The following is a 19,142-nucleotide window of genomic DNA, read 5'->3' as shown; positions in this document are numbered from 1 at the left end:
TCTTGTAAATCTATTTATTTTTTGATTTAAAATGCATAAAAAAGGGATCAGAAATGTTTTTGTAATCGGGATAATTTTTTATTCTTGATAGATCTCATCTGAATCAGGCCTTAATAGTGTACGGATATTTTAAACAGTTAATTTAATGACATTTATAAAATTCAGTTTTGTATTGCTAAGGCCGTTGCAAATATTTTTCAAAGTCTATGTCGCCAAAACTGAGATATCGACATTAGAAAATGGTGAGTTGTTTGGGTGAGGCTTAGAAAACTTCAATTTTCATGTTTTTTTTTTTTTTTTTTTTTTTTTTTTCTTAAAGCATCTGTATCTTAGCAACCTGAAGTCTAATCTTCAATGTCTCTTGACAATTTTATAGCAAATTTCTGAACCTTTCAAATATTTTTAGAAATCGTCACTATTTTTAAAAATCGAAAAAGTGCAAATATTTCGCTAAAATAAAACTTCCGGTGAATATATCTTGAAAACAGAGCTCTTCATAAAAAAATCTGTAAAGTACTTCTCGATTGAATATTTAATTTTACATTAAAAAATTCCGTCTAATTAGTTTTTGCATGAAATTATTTTTTTCCCAAAAATCACATTTTTTTCAAAAAATCATAACACGGCGGCGGGATTTTTTGACTAGGTTTCTCTATGGCTCAAAAGTTGCGGATTTTTGTCCCCTAAAACATATCAAAAAATCTCGAAAATCAAAAAAATACGTATTTTGGGAAATTGATTTTTTGTGAAAAAAAGTTGATTAAAAAATCTACTAACTTTTTTCCGTGAACCTATTTTTTCTCTATAGTCTTCAACAATACCTACAAGTTTGCCGAAGACACCAAATTGATCAGAAAATTTACTCCAAAGTTACAGCTGTTTGAATATTTACGTACAATTTTTATATTGACAGCAGCCAAATTGTATGGAGACTTGTATGGGTGAACCAATGACACAAAATAGCTTTTTTGGTCATAGGGAAGGTCCACACAAAGTTTGAGCCAAATAAAAAAAATACAAATAAAATCCATTTCCGGTTTTGGTAGAGAATTGCTCAACAATCAACATTTTACTTTCTGACAAAAAAAAAATGCACAATTGAGACTTTGAAATAAATCTGTAGAAATGTCAATTTAAAATTGAAATACTAAGTAAATTTTATTCAAAAAATATATTTAAAAAATATTTTTTTTTTAATCTGAAAAAAATACAAAATTCACCGATTTACAAATTTGTTAATATTTAAAACTGTAATAATTCAAACATAAAACAATTTCAAAATTTAAAAACAAAAAAATCCACAATTTAAACTTGAGCAAAAAAAAATTATTATTCAAAAATACAACTATTCAAAAATAAAAAAATAAGATAATCAAATTTTAATTTCCGATAATCATTGTTTCAGAACCTCAAAAATTATAAAAAAATCAGAAAATGCAAAATTGATTCCAAGATTCTACAATTCAAAAAAATATAATTATATGTGTCCAAAAAATCCTTTAAAATTTCGGACAAATTGGTGAAGTTGATGAGAGATGAGTATGCTCTGCTCGTGGACTCGTTCTAAAGTATTGCAAAAGTACAAATGTTATAAATTAAGCAAGGTAAAATTAAAGAAAAATAGGAATTAAGGAGTTATTAGACTACGAAAAACTAACTCGCACATTTTGACAGTTTGCCAGTTTTTCTGCGTTGTTTGTTCGCGTTTGCAAAAACATCAGCTTGCATACATTTTGTCTTGATGGAGCGTTTACCGCAAACAAGTCAAACGCGAAAAAGTGCGAGTTTGTTTGTTTGTTAGCCATAGTCTAATAGCTCCTAAAATCGAAAAATTCAAATGAATAAAAATTAAAAAAGCAGGACATTTTAAAGTTTAGACAAGTATTCAAAAATATAAAAAACTTTTGAACTTTAAAAATTAAAACACGGTTCGTACTCAATTAACCGAAAATAATTACAAAAAATCAAAACCAAAAAATTCAAAATACGAAATTTAAAATTGTAATGAATTTTTTAAGTACAAATTTTTATAAATCGAAAACTTATCAAGAATTTAAATTTTTGAATACAGTTCGTACTCGATTATCTAAAGTCCTTCCAAAATTTAACCGCATGCGGATAATCGAATCACGAAATTTTAATTTTTCTCAAAATTTGGTTCTTTAACCTAAAATATGACTCAGAAAATCTGATTTTCTGGAATTCAAGATCGTGGCAAAAAAGTTCTTACATAAAAAATGAATGCATTAAGGAAAGAAGAATTTGAGAATTTAATTTTAGTTTTGCAGTCAAAAAATTTGAAAATTTAAGAATTTCAAAGTTTCCAAAGCAAACAAAATACAATTTAATAATCTTTAAATAAAAAATAGCATCTTTACATTTTAGAATATTTTTACAATCATACAACTCTAATTTTAAGCATTTGAGAATTTTTTAATTGGTCGCGGCCAAAGTCAAGAAAAGAATGCGCCTTGGCCGCGTTCCTTCCGGGCTCCGTACTTACCTTTTATACGCAACAATATGTATTGTGACCAGGACTGAGCTGAAGTATAGTCGTCGACTAACAAGTTCTTTAACAAAAATGTCACCCTCCTCAAACAGTTTGGCGCCCTCAGCAGGGCCCACGAGAAACTTTGCATTTGGCAAATTTGCCAAAATGCCATTTTTTGCAAATTAAAAAAAAAGAGCCTAAGGGAGTGACTAATTATGTAGCAAAACAAAACAGATAAACACAGCTTTCTTATAAAAAAGGTAGTTTTTATTATCGTTTATTTTACACAATTAGTGGATTCATGCGATGTAGGAGAACTTTTATACAGAATATACAATCGCAGGTCACAGTCTCCTCCTGGTAAAAAGTTCAAAATTATACAAAACAAAAGTTTGTCAACTGTTAAGATAACCTGCGCTCGTTGTTACATTAGGTTGGTGTGTTTGTGTTCGTTTAACAAAAATTTCACGCCTCATTCGTCTCATGCTGATTCCCTAAGTTATTGTTTATTTAATAACACTAGCTAGTATATTTAGTTTACTTGTAATGTAGGTATGTCTTTCGTTCACTTTTTTTTATTACGACTTTAAGCGCTTAATTACATTGTTAGTGTTGGGTGTTTGATTTGTGGTCAAGGTAAGTAGTTGGGGATACTTTTGTTTTACTTAAGAATAAGTTTGTTTAGAGAACTAGTGGAGAAATAGTGGTTGGTTTGGGTGGGAAGGTTGCGCGATACTGAGATAAACTTAAGGGGAAAACAAGACTTTCTAAATGTCTACGTCAAGTGAGCTATAACAACAAAAAAAGAAGATAACAGAAGATTTTGGAAATCACAATCACAGTGTCGCCCTCCAGGCGGTCCTCAAACGATCTGCACCGACTGGTACGGTGGCCCGTGGTGATGCTGATGGTCCAGATTGTCCTTGAGCATCTCCAGCTCCTGAATGCCGGACACGGTCACCTCGTACTTGTGCGTCATGAGCGAGCGGTAAAAGTGGAACGCAAACGCGACAAACACGACCAGCACCGGGATGAGGACGATGCAGGCGGACCAGGCGGCGGTCGTGTTGAGGTCGTAAAACTTGACCCAGCACAGGATGGCAATCTCCAGCAGGAACAGAATCAACCCGAGCAGCGTCGAGAAGGCCCACGCCGTCTCGATGTACCAGTGGAGGCGCTCGTGCGGCGATTCGTTGACGAGGGAGATGCTGTGCAGATTGCACACGGTTTCGATGTTCGGCAGGATGCACGTGCTGATCATGAGGGCGAGCATGTGGACGGCGACGAGGAGCGTCGTGCAGATGGCGAACGCGATCAGCATGGCCGGCGGGACGTTCGTCTTCTCGTCCAGCTGGACCTCCACCATGGCGACCTGGAATTAAATTGAAATTAAATTGATTCAATTGGTTAAAAACTCGTTCCAAATGTTGATTTAAAACTATTCAATTTTCAAACCGTAAAAAAAGTAACAATAAAATTTTCAAAAATCATCAACACTATTTATATTCCCACCTGAAACCCAGATCATCAATCAAACTTAAGGTGCTAGTTAAAGCAAAAAAAAAGCTTCACAGTTCACGTTCAAGGCAGTGGCGATGTCGTAAAAAAACAAGCGTGTGAAAAAGGTTCTCTCAGCTGTGTAGCATTCCGCCGCCAAATTTCGTTTGTGGGTGACAAAAATCACCGCAAAGAGCGACGACCGGCGGTGGCAGTTTTCACGACAAGTGCACTTAATTTTTAAGTAGGGTCGATGGACCTAAAAGTGTGCTGAATAGATTGAACATTTTGTTTTTCACAGAACTGATTTCCAAATACTTTGAAATTTGCGGAGTGTGAAATTACAAGTCACAAGCCAACAATTGGTACCATTACCCTATACGCTATGCTTTACACTTTTACGACCTCGGATGTAGAGCTAAAGGTAAAGTGTGAAGCAAAATATGTCGTGTTTCGTTAATTTTATAGACGGTATTTTTCAAGACCGCATAGTAGGCCACATTCAGACGGCCATGATGCGACGTCATGACCTTAGCCATGAATCTTTGCGCACTAATCTAGAAAAAAAATATTGCGCGTATTGAGAAAATATCAGTTCTGGTGATTTTCTTGTATGGGTCTCAAAGATACGAGCGCAAGAATTTTTTCAATTGATCCTAGCAATCTTGTTGATTTTGGCGTTCTGTGGCTGACAGCTCACCTTAAAATTTTCAGCTCAAGTGTATCATTTTGTTTTTTAATGGGTTTATTTTTGGCAGCAAGTGATTTTAACGGAAAATATGAATATTAATTAAAATTGAACTACTTTCTTTTATTGATACTCTATTCATTCGAATATGGTGGTTTGACATGGTGCCTCTTCCCAGAATTAAGGCAGTTAGAATTTCTGTGTAAAGAGGGCAATTGGGAGAGGGCACCGTTAAATGGGTCACATCCGTTTGATCCGCGCGATGTCCTGGTCTTTTTTTTTGCGATCTTCAACTGGGTCGGTTCAGGAATCATTGGCTCTTCAAGCCACACAATTAATCTAAGCTTTCTGTTCTTTGGTGTATGTAGTTGATTTCTTTGGAATCTTTAGCCAGACCTTTCAAACAATTTTTTTCTCAAGGCCTTTACAAATTTTATCAGCGAGATGCTCGAATCTCAGCTCGAGATAAAACACTTGACTTTTTTTAGTAAAGTTATCCACGCATGCGGTTCATTAAGTTAAAAACAAGTTAGTTTTTTCTTATATTTCGTTTAAATTTTGTTCTCTTCCCAGTTCACATCACATTGAATTTGTATTTTTTTTATAAGTAAGCTTGTCGTAGATTTTGGCCACCTCCCGGGCCGGAACCGACTATCGGGTTTACGTTGCTGGTGGATTAGGGCGACAGTACGATGGTCGTGGCTATGGAGAGTGCCTCGCTTGCCGTTGCGTTGTGCAGGTTGATCTCTAGGTTCTGTAGCTCTGGAATGTGAGGGCGGACCTGGAAAAATCGAGATGTTTTAAAGCATTTAAACAAATATTTATGCCCTCCAATTCACCTTCCCACCATCGTCCCGACGCAGGTTCCAACATCCCCGACACTCCACCAGGTCCAAACAGGACTTGGAAATGACATAGCACGGACACCGCTGTCCACAGTAGGTCCCGGGGTAGCCGTCGCATTTCCGCACCGACAACTCCGTCACTTCAACAGTTGCTTCGTCCACACTCGGATTGGCCAGCCAACGTCGTCGTTCCGGCCATTCCGGACGATGTCGCAGCCGCCGTCGCCATTTCTACAAAAAAAAAAAATACTTCAAAAAATGGTTTGATTTAGGAATTCCACTAAAATTACCCTTACGCATTATCACGATTTTCTCAAATTGACAGACAACTTTACTTTGATTTTTTCTAAGCCTACTCTCTCATCTATACCGTTTCATTGCGACGATATCTTTCTGCGGCGATTAATTGGAGCGCAGGATTCTATTTTTTCTCGAAATTATTAATATTCAAAAAATATGATTATTTCCAACGCATCCGAAACCCATTCAAAGCATACCAAGGTTAGTCTAAAGAGGAAGAATGCGCGCGCGACAAATTTCGGTAAATGTTTACACTTTCTGGCTTGTTGTTTGCCGAGTGACATGCCAACTACGATGCCGGCGCGCTGATGGTGATGCTCTTGGCGGTGTGTGCGAGCTAAACCAATAAAAACAGTGTTGAGAAGAACGTTTTTGTGGATAGATCGTGGAAGCGGGAATGAGAGAGCAAAGGAAAATGTCAATCGCGAGTGTGTAAACACAAAAACGTGTTCGGCTAAGTTCGGCGCTAAGAGTTTCAAAAAGGAGAGAAGAGCTGTTGTATTTGAGGCATGATAATTGTAGTTGCTGAGAGCTGATATTTTGATATTTTAACAACCCTGAAGACATAAAAAAATCGTGGTTCGATTATCTCAAAATTTGATTATCCAAAGTGAATTTTTTTCGAGGCCTTCGGATAATCGAGTCTGGACTGTACTCAAAAATTTTGGAAAGTGATGATTGCATACAACTGGACAGGACAGGTGGACATTTTTAAACAATTTTTTTCATTAAAATGTTGAAACCATAGCTCGTAATTTCAATTTTTATACTTCTTGAAGATATTTCAACTAAAAAAACCACCTATATGGTCAAATTTTCAATGTAAAAAAAAACATTTCGACGATTTGAATAAATATGAAAAAAGGCCTTAAACATTAAATTTTCGAAATATTTTTTTCGAAGTGGTAAAACATTTTGTTCATTTTGTATCCGCTGTATCATAGCAACCATTAGGTCCAATATTCAATGTGAGCAATTCTCTACCAAAACCGGAAATGGATTTTATTTGTATTTTGTGATTTGGCTCAAACTTTGTGGGGGCCTTCCCTATGACCAAAGAAGCCATTTTGCATCATTAGTTTGTCCATATAAATTTCCATACAAATTTGGCAGCTGTTCATACAAAAATGGTACGTAAATATTCGAAAATCTGTAACTTTTGAAGGAACTTTTTGATCAATTTGGTGTCTTCGGCAAAGTTGTAGGTATTGTTAAGGACTATTTAGAAAAAAATAGGTACACGGAAAAAAAATTTCCCGATTTTTTTATTAACTTATTTTACACAAAAACTCAAATTCCCAAAATACTTATTTTTTTATTTTCGAGATTTTTTGATATGTTTTAGGGGACAAAAATCCGCAACTTTTGAGCTATAGAGAAACATGGTCAAAAAATCTGCCGCCGAGTTATGATTTTTTGAAAAACTGGTGATTTTTGGAAAAAATCGAAGTTTCATACATAACATTTTTTGACCTCATTTTTTTATGCAAAATTGAATTTGCAATCGAAAATTACTTTACAGATTTTTTGATAAAGGGCCCCGTTTTCAAGATATAGCCACCGAGAGATTGATTTCAGCGAAATATTTGCAGTTTTTCGATTTTTTAAAATAGTGACCATGAGTGTTCATTTCTGAAAATAATTTTTTTTAAAGTTCAGAAAATTTGCTATAAAATTGTCTAAGAGACATTGAAGATTGGACCTCTGGTTGTTGAGATACAGCGGCTTAAAGAAAAAGAAACACGAAAATTGAAGTTTTCTAAGTCTCACCCAAACAGCCCACGATTTTCTAATGACGATATCTCAGCAATTGATGGTTCAATTTTCAATGTTAATACATGAAACATTCGTAAAATTTTTCGATCTTTTCGAAAAAAATATTTTGAAAAAAATTAAATCAAGACTAACATTTTAAAAGGGCCAAACATTGAATATTATGCCCATTTAAAATGCTAGTATTGATTTAAAAATTTTCAAAATATTTTTTTCGAAAAGATCGGAAAATTTCACGAATGTTTCATGTACTAACATTGAAAATCGGACCATTAGTTGCTGAGATATTGACATTAGAAAATGGAGGGTTGTTTGGGTGAGAATTAGAAAATTTCAATTTTCTTGTTTCTTTTTCTTTAAGCCGCTGTATCTCAGCAACCAGAGGTCCAATCTTCGATGTCTCTTAGACAATTTTATAGCAAATTCATTTTTCAAAAAAAATATTTTCAGAAATGATCACTCATGGTCACTATTTTTATTCAATTCAATTCAATTCGGTTTTATTTGTGAATAATCAAATTACAATTTGTACATATTATGAACCTAACAGAGTTTTTGTGTTCATTTCAGCTGTGTGTTACGTCTTAATTCGGTTTAGAGCAATTATTACTGTTAATTAAATGCACAAACAAGAGTAAGAAAAAGTTTTCAAAAACTTACGCAATTGCTAATGATAGGGGATAGGAATAGAAAAAGCTTACAACTAGATCACAGCAAAATTTAATCAATTATAGATGTGCTTGATCATCAGCTCCCCAAGGGCCAGGAATTGCTCCGCTTTGTTACGGCAGGTCCGGAACCGCGTCATCATCTCCCCCGCGAGAGCAAAGAACTCCGGCAGGGTAAAGAGATCTTCCCCGGTGACTTCTTGCTGGGCCGCATTGCCGCTACCGGCAGCGACCACGCTGGCGAACGATCGACCCCATCCAGGAGGGAACGCTGGGTTGTCCGCTGGAACTGCACGATGACCAGCAGCCGGCACGGTTACGCTCGTACTTCGCTGAGGAGGGTGGGACGCTGCTGCTTTCTTTTTCCTCTTTTCCTGCTCCTCGATGTAGGTTTTCCGTGCGCTGCATCCACGGTAGTTGCTGGTATGGTTACCTCCACAGTTGGCGCACTTGATGCGCGCCTTGGTTTGCTCTGCCTTGTCCCCCAAGTCCGCCTTGCACGGCAGTGCACGCCTCCGAGAGGTGTGTTTCACCGCACTTCACGCAGCGGGGCGGGAGGTTGCAGTTCCGCGAGCCGTGGCCAAATTTCTGGCAACGGTGGCATTGCGCTGCGTCCGTCGGGTTCTTTGAGTAAAACCGCCAGTTTACCCAAAACCGTCCAACGCCTTAGTTTTCCGCAGGTCTTGAATTTTGACGGTGCCGCGGTCGAAGTACAACAGGTACAGTGTGTGTGTACCTGTGACCGTTGTCTTCCGCGAGAGGACTTTTATGTCACGCGGCGTAATTCCAGCACCCGAGAGGTCCTTCTTTAGGTCGGAGATCGGGCGGTCTTGGTACCCCTGCAAGACGACCTTCACGGCAGTCTTCTGCACGGGGTCGAATGTGTAGAACTTGAAGTTTTTATTCTTCAATTTCTCCACAACCAGGTCGAAGTTCTTGCTGTCAAATGTGTAGACTTGCACTGACGACTTACCGATTTTCAGACAATATCCGAGGCCTTCCAGCAACTCGTCAATATCGTCCGTCAACGTGTCCAAAACATAGATTGGAGGTGGTCTACGTTCCTTTGGAGAATTATTCGTTTTTGACGTCAACACTTTCTTCCGTGCACGTTCATCGTATTCGTCGTCGTCGGTAGTGCTGCTACCGTCGGTGTTGTTGTTGTTTTCTTCGTCGTCGCTCAGCATTTGGAACTCGTTCCTGATGGGAATGTTGGCGGATGTCGACGTGTTGGTCGTGGCACCGGAAGTACCGGAACGGGTTCGCACTGGTGATCTTGGGACATATCCGGGATGTAGTAACTTTTTGTCGATGCCTTCTGCGCTCACGCTCCCCTGCGCGATGGCGGTCGACACGGCGTTGGCTTGTTTACCTTTTTGCACACGGCCGGTAGACGAACTTCGCGGGTTTTTCGAGGCCGCACTCGAACTGCCACGGCCACGGCCGGCCTTTGGCATGCTGCAGGAGCAAACTCGCGGGTAATCACGTTAGACTACGGCGGAAAATTTCGAAAAAAATATAGAGCACTGAGCACTTGACTGCTGCTTGCTCTCGTGCGTACACGGAGGTCGTTGTCACTATTTTTAAAAATCGAAAAACTGCAAATATTTCGCTGAAATCAATCTCTCGGTGGCTATATCTTGAAAACGGGGCCCTTTATCAAAAAATCTGTAAAGTAATTTTCGATTGCAAATTCAATTTTGCATAAAAAAATGAGGTCAAAAAAAAATTTATGTATGAAATTTCGATTTTTTCCAAAAATCACCAGTTTTTCAAAAAATCATAACTCGGCGGCAGATTTTTTGACCATGTTTCTATATAGCTCAAAAGTTGCGGATTTTTATCCCCTAAAACATATAAAAAAATCTCGAAAATCAAAAAATACGTATTTTGGGAATTTGAGTTTTTGTGAGAAAAAAGTTAATAAAAAAATCGGGAAATTTTCCGTGTACCTATTTTTTTCTAAATAGTCCTTAACAATACCTACAACTTTGCCGAAGACACCAAATTGATCAAAAAAATCCTTCAAAAGTTACAGATTTTCGAATATTTACGTACCATTTTTGTATGAACAGCTGCCAAATTTGTATGGAAATTTATATGAACAAACTAATGATGCAAAATGGCTTCTTTGGTCATAGGGAAGGCCCCCACAAAGTTTGAGCCAAATCAAAAAATACAAAAAATAAAAATGGTCGAAATCAGCCGGTTTTGTAGAGAATTGCTCATGTTTCTTTGACAAAATAATAAAAACAAATTCGAAAAAAATATGTTCAAATTTATATTTAAAAAAAAACTTGGAGGGATATATTTCAAAAACCAAGCACATTTTCAAAATTTAGGTATTTTTCGAATGCTAACTGGATTTTTGAATTCCTGACCTTTATCCCGACCTTTCCAAAACCTCAAATATAAGAGGCATTTCTTATACAAAAAATTAGTGAAAATATTACGAAAAATCATTAAAAAAAAGTTTAAATGTCTTCCTCTATAGGGCCCTAACGAGATCACAGCAAAAAAACACAATCAAATGTGGAAACCATTTCTTGTTAGGGTATTTTTCCCTATTTTGGGCCTACTAAGCCGAGCGCACTTTTTATTTGATGTATTCTCAAAGGCTGCTATAGGCAGCCTTGCTTTTATTACATGAATAAGTTAGTTTTTTAATGCTAATGTTCTTACTTAATCACATTTTTGACGAAAATACTTTATATTTCTGTATAATCCCGAGAAACTGAAACATTTTTGTCCCTATTTTGGGGATATTGTTTCTAGCATACGACTTTCTTTGTGCATATTTTCGGCCTACCTTCTGATTGGTTGAAATCTCGAAGCACGTGGTCAACTTTTTTGACGTACGGTTCAGCCCCAGCTCGCACAGTACAGCCGCACAAATTCGGTCGACAAACATGCTCAATCATTGTGATGTTTTAAGCACAAATCAACATTAGAACGATTGATTTCACTTGCATTACGTGCATAATTAGCTTGGACATGATTTATATCATACTTTACGAGTTTTAAACACAATAAAACATTTGTTGCGTATCCAAAACAACAAGCCCGTAATATGGAAGAAACACTGTAACTTGTGAAAAGCGCACACACACTGTCACAATTTGTAGAAGTGTCAAATAGACTGAATATAGAGCCATTCTATCCGAAATGGACGAAGTTATTAATCAGTTATTTTATTGATTTGGTGGCAGTTTGGTGTTTGTTTTTTTCAACGAGATTGTGCACACTCAAAGTCAGAAGTATCCCTCAAAAGGGTACTTTCAATCCTCAAAAAGGATACTTTCTATCCTTTTTTAATGTTCACCCGGCGTCACCCTTTTAAAAGGGTATGTCAAATTCAGTACATTTTCGATACCCTTTTAAAGGGTGACGACTGGTGAACTTGAAAAAAGGATACTTTTTACTTTGAGTGCAACCCACCAAAAAAACATATTGCCGGTGGTTGGAGATTCGGGGGACGGCTCTCATTCGTGTGCTGAGCGATGAAAGCCGGGTGCTGAGTGTCAACAAGCGGTAAGCAAAAGTGGTTATAGAGTTATCTAAGCCCGACCTCACACACACTAGCGCACCATTAATTTCGTAGCCGGTACAAAATTTAACCTCAATCTTTTTCGTGTACGTATACGCAATACATGCGCACGTAGATAACTCTATAATTTTCTACCTAATGGGCAACTAGCGATTTGTCAAGAAAAAAGTAAAGAGTGTTATTTTTATTGCTTTATTTCTAATTCAGGAGGAAAAAGTAAATTATTCTTGCCCACCAAAATGAAGATAATGACTGCACGTATCATTATCAAGTGGCAGATTCCTGCCAGATTTGGTGAAATGCTCAATTTCGTTGAATTATGTTTGGTAGACCCAAAATAGGTACTAGGCCCAAAATAGGGACAAATGCCCTACTTCAATTTGTGTACCCCCTCAACTTTGTTTAGAGCCGAGAGACATAAAATTCAAAAAATAATTGTAACAATGCAAATTTTTCCAGTTTTGGTTTTTGCTTGTTTTTGAAACCGGCATTTAAAAACAACCAAGAGCAAAACAAAAAAATCTTCATTAGACCTTATAAAAAAACCCTAGATTTTAAAAAATTACAGTTATGAATTTATTATTACACGGTTTGAACTGAAAAAAAAGAGAATCCATGTTCGCATGAACGTAATTATTCTTCCAAAAATTCAAAATAACTTGGAATTCGTGTAAATCATATTTTAACAAAGTTTTTGTTTAATTTTGTGGATTTTGGTATTAATTTAGTTTTGTTTTGTCAATGAAAAATCCAGTTTTTTACCACTGCACGCTTAATCATTCATGTTTGACGATTTTTTTAAAGAGACAAATTGACTAAAAAAAGTTTTTTCTTTTTGTCCCTTTCTTTGATTTCGAGGCATCGAACTATCAATCACATAAAGAAAAAAAAAACAAAAAAAAACTCAAAACTATTCAAGAGTACTGTAAAAAAACCACAAATTCCCATATTTCCGATAATCAAAGCTGTCACAACCGCTATAAAACCTATCAGCCAAAACTATTAAAACCACTAAGTCGTAACAGCCTCCCCAGAACCCCGATAAACCTCTGTTAAAACCCAAAAGGACATCCGCAAAACATTGTCACGGCCTATTTATAAAACCTACATAGGAGTTCAAGGCTTTACAACTGAATCCTAATAACATCCTCAAAGCCTTGATAAAATCTTTGTTTAAAGCCTAGTCATGAGTTAAGGAAAAATGACATTCCACATGTCTTCAAACGTCTTATGCCAAATAGGTTTTATTTTGTCAAAAAATAAGTATTTGTCTTGCCAAATGATAAAATGGAGATGGTTTGCAAAAATGACGATGATAAACAATAGTTATTGGAGGTAATCAAAATAATTTGAAAGCTTATTTTTATCTCAAAATTGGTGGTTCAAATTCAGCTGCGGTTGAAATTTTATTGATAAATATAGGGGAGATAGAGCCAATAAAATCAACTCGCTTCATAAAAAATCATTTTTTGTAATCATTGTTTTTAATGTTTAAAAAATATTTTATTGCAATTCTTTGAAAAAAATGTTCAAATTATTTATAGACATCAATCGCTATATACGTTATATCAGAAATTCAGAATAAATGAGAGTTTTCGTCAAATTTAAATCAAATTTCTCAGTTCTCTATTTTTTTAACCAAGATGGCGGTCAATCACATTCAATCAGAACACGCGTTTAGCACCATATTGATGCACTGCTAATTGGTCGCGTTAAAAGCTTTCTCAGGAGCTTGTGGTTTTAATTAAGCTTTTTGCATGCCTAATGGCACTTGACAGCTAAAACACCCTTGGCTTTAAAGAAGCATGCGATAAAACCGTTTGGCATGACATTGCCGTTGGGTTTTAAAGACTCTCTTAAAACTATCATAAAACCTTATTGAAAACCATTTAGCTTTTATTGTCACAAGGTTTTATGTCCGGGCCATAAAACCCTGTTAGAACCTATTAATTAGCTCTTGCCAGGGTGACCACTCAAATTCCCGACTTTTTCCCGACTTTTTTCCAGACTTTTCTAGAATTGAAGATAATTTAAAGACTCTCGATCCTATTTTTTTTAAACTTCATCATCATTTTAAATCAAAGAATGATTCAAACATAATCGCTGTTATTATTCATTTAAAGGATTTAGAAAAATATCAAGGTATTCATAACAAAATGTTTTTGCCAAGTTCCCTTTTTAATTTTGTAATTTTCGATATTGAATTTTTTAATCAATGCTAATTTATCTAGCGGTCAGTATTTAACTGTTTGTTTTTTTTTTCAATTAAAATTCAGTTTGATATGATTGTATGTTTTCCCACTTTTTTTAAGCAAAATGTTTGATGAGACTTTTTTTTTAAACAATTTTATTGCAAAAAACTCAAAATTTTCCTTGATTTGTTTTTTTTTGTATTTTCAAAATTTTCTTTATGTTTTAAAAACGTAATTTTTTTTTACAATTTTGGATTTTATGCGATAATTAAGTTTTCCGAAAACTGAAAATAAAGCTTTATTTATGGTAGGTAAATTTACACATACTCACAAAAAAAAAGTTCAAGGTTAACATTTGGAAAAAACATATTTTAAATTACTTAATGAATTTAGTTAAACAATTAATAATATTTACAAAAAAAACATTGCCACATTCAATTTGGAATCTGTTTTCAAATATTCAATTTATGTGACAAAATTAAATAGAATCTATTAGGATTTATTTTTATATTAGTTTTTCATTGACTTTACTTCTTGTTTAATGAACAAAAAATAATAGCTATCATTTGATTCATAGAAAAATATTATGAAAATCTGTGTCAAAGACCCCAATATTCATAAAGATTTTGAATGTCTTAAACAGCTTTTTAATACTCAAATATATTGAAATAGTCAAAAGAACTTTAAATTTAAAGAAAGTTACTAAAGCAGATATGAGTGACTTCAATTTTAAAATTGTTCAAAAGTTGAAAATAATTTTCAAACAAGTATGCTCAGAATACCCGACTTTTCCTGACTTTTTGACAAAAAATCACAAATTCCCGACTTTTTCCCGATTTTTTGCGGATTTAGGCGAATTCCCGACTTTTTTCCCGACTTTCCCGATTTCCCGACTTGAGTGGCCACTAGGGTGGTCCAAATCTGGACTTTTTTGGGGCTACCCCCTGAAATCAAAGATTGACCCATCACTAGGTTAAATTCCAAATTTGAGCTCATTCTGACCACGGGAACCCCTCCCTCCAATCGCTTAAAGTTTGTATGGGAAAAATCGTCAAAATGTATGGAGAAAAGCAACTGTTTTACTTTTTTACCTGTGGAAGGCGCCATAGTTATCCGATGCTTACCATTTCTCAAATGTAGAACCTTCATTATATTTAGAACAACTTTCCCGAAGACACCATATTTTTAGGATTTTTCCCGCGAAGTTATTAGCGCCCAAAACTGACCATTTTTGCGCGGCCAGCTGTAAGGGGCTACCTAACAACGATGTTTAATTCCAATTCGTACACGCACGTGCTCTCTCGCCGGTTCAAACTCTCTCACGAGTTTGCTTGCCTGCCTGGCTGCCTGCCTGCCTGCGCGCGCTGTTTCTCTGCTTGGACTTTTGTCGTCGTCGTCGTTTTCGTTTGCTATCTGCTGCGCTGCGTTCCTGGCATGTTTATTATAATTTTCAACTAAAATAGCAGGTTTGTTTTGAGATATATTTAGCATATAAATTCTTAGATTATGTCAAAATTGAAAAAAAGTGCACTAAAAAAAATAATTTGAATAAAAGACTTAGGCCTTGGCTTAGCCTCGTTTAAAAAATTGAAGCAAATGAACAGGATTTATTCGTTTTTCCAAGCATTACAAGCAGTTGTTCGTATATGCTCATTAGAGAGAATGATTCACTTATTTTAAAAAAATCTTCAGGTAATACAAATTTTGTTTTTTTTACTCTAAATATCATCCGACCAACTGCTTGTCCATTCGAAGGCGATTTGATTATAGATTTCAAACTAGCTAGCTCAAAAATCTCTATTTATGAGGCTTTTCTTTTAGACATCGTTGCACTTTTTGGATGTTTCGGAATCGTAAACTTCTAATAATCGTCAAAGGCAAAATATACCGCAATTTGTTGTAAGGAAGTTTTTTTATATTTTCGGCAGATTAAAATATTTTGTATGGAATGAAAAATAATCGTAATCATAGGGCTACGAAAAACTTCAAATGTTTTCGTTTTAAGCTTTTTGATAGTATACAAAAGTGAAAAAAACATTTCCCAAAATCGATGAATTGTCTAAGTGTATTGTTCTTCCTGAAGTTAAAAAAAGTCTTATATTTTTCTAGAAGAGTTAAAATCCCAGTCTTGAGTTTGGTATGATACCAAAACTAGAAATAAATTTCAATTACATAACATAACAGATGACAATTCATGGAGGAACAAATTTATCGAAATTTGTATTCTCTCACACACGCTCTGATAATATGATATCTATTGTTAATCACATATTACATTTAATTTTATATCTCGAAATAAATATCTAAATATATCTTGAAAATGATAATAAACATGCCAAGAACGCAGCGCAGCGGATAGCAAACGAAAACGACGACGACGACAAAAGTCCAAGCAGAGAAACAGCGCGCGCTTGTTGGTAAGCAGGCAGGCAGGCAGCCAGGCAGGCAAGCAAACTCGTGAGAGAGTTTGAACCGGCGAGAGAGCACGTGCGTGTACGAATTGGAATTAAACATCGTTGTTAGGTAGCCCCTTACAGCTGGCCGCGCAAAAATGGTCAGTTTTGGGCGCTAATAACTTCGCGGGAAAAAATCCTAAAAATATGGTGTCTTCGGGAAAGTTGTTCTAAATATAATGAAGGTTCTACATTTGAGAAATGGTAAGCATCGGATAACTATGGCGCCTTCCACAGGTAAAAAGTAAAACAGTTGCTTTTCTCCATACATTTTGACGATTTTTCCCATACAAACTTTAAGCGATTGGAGGGAGGGGTTCCCGTGGTCAGAATGAGCTCAAATTTGGAATTTAACCTAGTGATGGGTCAATCTTTGATTTCAGGGGGTAGCCCCAAAAAAGTCCAGATTTGGACCACCCTAGTGGCCACCCTGGCTCTTGCTTATTGGTTGCGGCGAATGCCCAAATAAAACTATTAAGCAATCAAGATGCCACCATAAAACCTTAATAAAACTAGGTGGTGGCTAGTTGGTTTAAAAATGTTACTTGGGTAGGCTTAGAAAAGCCATTTTTTGAGAATGTTAGTTTTTATTTTTTTCAGTATTTAAATATTGCAGCATCTCGAAGCCATTGCATCGTATCAAATAAGGTCAAAGGCAAACTTGTAGGAAATTTGATGTGTTTTCTGAAAAAAAAAACACTGAGATAAGAATACACGCCACTTCTACGAGATTTTCTGATTTTTTAATTAAAAAGTCAAATTAGAAGAAGATCGGACGATTTTTTTCGTTCGAATTTTGTGGAAGTAGCCTACGTTGTTGCAAAAAGCCTTACAAAAAAACAGGACGTCAGGTCTTTCGTCAGAAGAATACAATTTCAAAAGGTTTTTGGCAATTCCACCAACAATTTTAGGTTATTCAATCAATAAATTAATCAATGCAAATACATTTAGTGATTTTTTGTAACCATTGTTTTTAAATCGTTGGAATAACAACTAAACTAGATAGTAAATTGATCTGATTGCAACTAATTCCAATCTGAACGTCCAATCAATCGCAAATTAAATCATCATCTAAGTGTTTCATTGATCACGAGGGGAGGCTGTCAATCCAAACCTCCCTCGTTCGTCATCATCCGGTCCGCCTCATCAACCAATCATACTTCCCGGCTCCGCGAGGATGAAGGAAGCGCAGAGCATGTCACAAACGAAAAATTTTAATTCTACGATTTAATTATTTATAAACCACCATCACAAACACAACACGGCTAGATCGCGATCGCGATGTCGCGCCAAGTTGAATAAAGCGCGAGCGCGCGCGACGCTGGGTGACACAATCCGGATGACGCCGCCGGTGGGTCGGTGGCCACCCTCTGGCAGACCCTGACCGTGACACCTGCTCTTTTAGACTGTCGCGTCGTGCAACTACACAAGTTTAAGGGCGGGCACTCACCATGGCAAATCCGGACAGCAGCGCCGACGTCTTGCTGGACGCCTTCAGCTTGGCCCGGCTCAGCTGCAGCTTCCGCCAGGACAGGTAGTTGGGCGAGTTGTACTCATCGCCCTGCTGGGACATTGTGCTGAGCGCGGAACGTCGCTGGAATTAGAGAACGAAAATTAGTCAATTATTTAGTAATTTAAAAAAAAAAATCTTAGCTTCTAGTAACGGTCACCCAAATCGCTTACAATGGCAGCACCCTCGTCGGCCAGGTAGGCACTGGTACGGTTCGCGGCCCCGAATCCGCCGCCTCCACCACCACCGGTGGCCGCAAACGCCGAAAGACCGTTGAAAATGTTCGCACCAGTGTTGCCAGCACCACCACCAATCAGCGGCGAATGCTTGTGCTGGGCGGAACCACCGCCACTCGGAACGATGGTGCCACCGGAAGCAGGAGCAGCAGCAGCCGCAGTTATTCCGGAAGACGCCGACTTGCTCAATGGTTTGTAGTACGGCGAGTTCGGGCAGAGATTCGTTTCTGAGCAGCTCGGGTGTAAATGCATTGTCTCATGTCTTGCCGGGTCGACTCGTGGGGGAAATTCAGTGAGAAGGTGGGACGGGGTTTGCGCCGGCGCGGAACACACTCTCTCTCTCACTCTCGCGTTTGTTCGCTCTCACTTGCTCAATTTGTGTCGAGATTCGATAAGTACACTGTACAGGTAAAGCAGAGAGTATGTGGGATTTACTCAACTAATCTACTAAGCGCGAGAGGGTTGTTGTTTGAGCAAAAGATAAACTAGATTTTTGTGTCATTATCTCTTGTGACGGCGGGGCCAAAGTGGGAATATTTTGTAAAAAAAAGTTGAGCAATTCTCCTATGGCCAACGAAGCAATCAAGCATCAGCTTTCCAGACAAAATTGGTGTGTTGTTGTTAGAGTTAGTGAATTTTCACGATTTCGCGGACAGCGTGAAATTTAAAGATTTTCGAGAAATTCCGTGAAATTTAACAATTTTCTTGAATCAATTCTTTAAAATAACATAAAAATATTTCATTCATAAATGCTTTTTAATTTTGACGGTTTTGTTCGAACGCGAATCAATTCAATACGGAATGTTGGATCGACGTTGGGTTCGTATAAGTCCAAGGAAGGTACTTGCGCCAAAAAGTTAGAACTTTTGCCACTCTGGAACCGAATACGGAAAATCTGCAGATTGTATGGGAAAAGTTACGTAAAATCAAATTTTGATCACA

At 36.7% G+C, this 19,142-nt stretch overlaps 1 protein-coding gene and 1 long non-coding RNA gene across 10 annotated transcripts in view; both read right to left on the bottom strand.

Moving 5' to 3' along the window:
* Positions 1 to 2,736: 2,736 nt before the first annotated feature.
* The window catches only part of LOC6040659 (calcium release-activated calcium channel protein 1), a 61,993-nt gene continuing 45,587 nt past the window's right edge, over positions 2,737 to 19,142 (bottom strand). For 8 of the 9 annotated variants that reach the window (XM_038259315.1, XM_038259319.1, XM_038259314.1 and 5 more), the window contains exons 4-5: positions 17,905 to 18,048; positions 2,737 to 3,863 (exon numbers count right to left, since the gene is read on the bottom strand). In XM_038259315.1, coding sequence (XP_038115243.1) covers positions 3,354 to 3,863; positions 17,905 to 18,048 — 654 coding nt within the window. In that variant the 3' untranslated portion in view covers positions 2,737 to 3,353. Of the gene's footprint in view, positions 3,864 to 17,904; positions 18,049 to 18,137; positions 18,645 to 19,142 lie in introns of those variants that run through there. The other variant, XM_001849968.2, reaches the window with a different exon arrangement.
* LOC119768701 lies at positions 4,775 to 5,805 on the bottom strand. The gene is made up of 2 exons (XR_005278160.1): positions 5,516 to 5,805; positions 4,775 to 5,457 (listed from the first exon to the last, which is right to left on the bottom strand). It is a non-coding gene; the product is annotated as an uncharacterized LOC119768701 (long non-coding RNA).

Source organism: Culex quinquefasciatus, chromosome 3 (assembly GCF_015732765.1).
Source record: "Culex quinquefasciatus strain JHB chromosome 3, VPISU_Cqui_1.0_pri_paternal, whole genome shotgun sequence".
NCBI lineage: Eukaryota > Metazoa > Arthropoda > Insecta > Diptera > Culicidae > Culex > Culex quinquefasciatus.
This window is presented reverse-complemented; position numbering and strand designations above follow the sequence as displayed.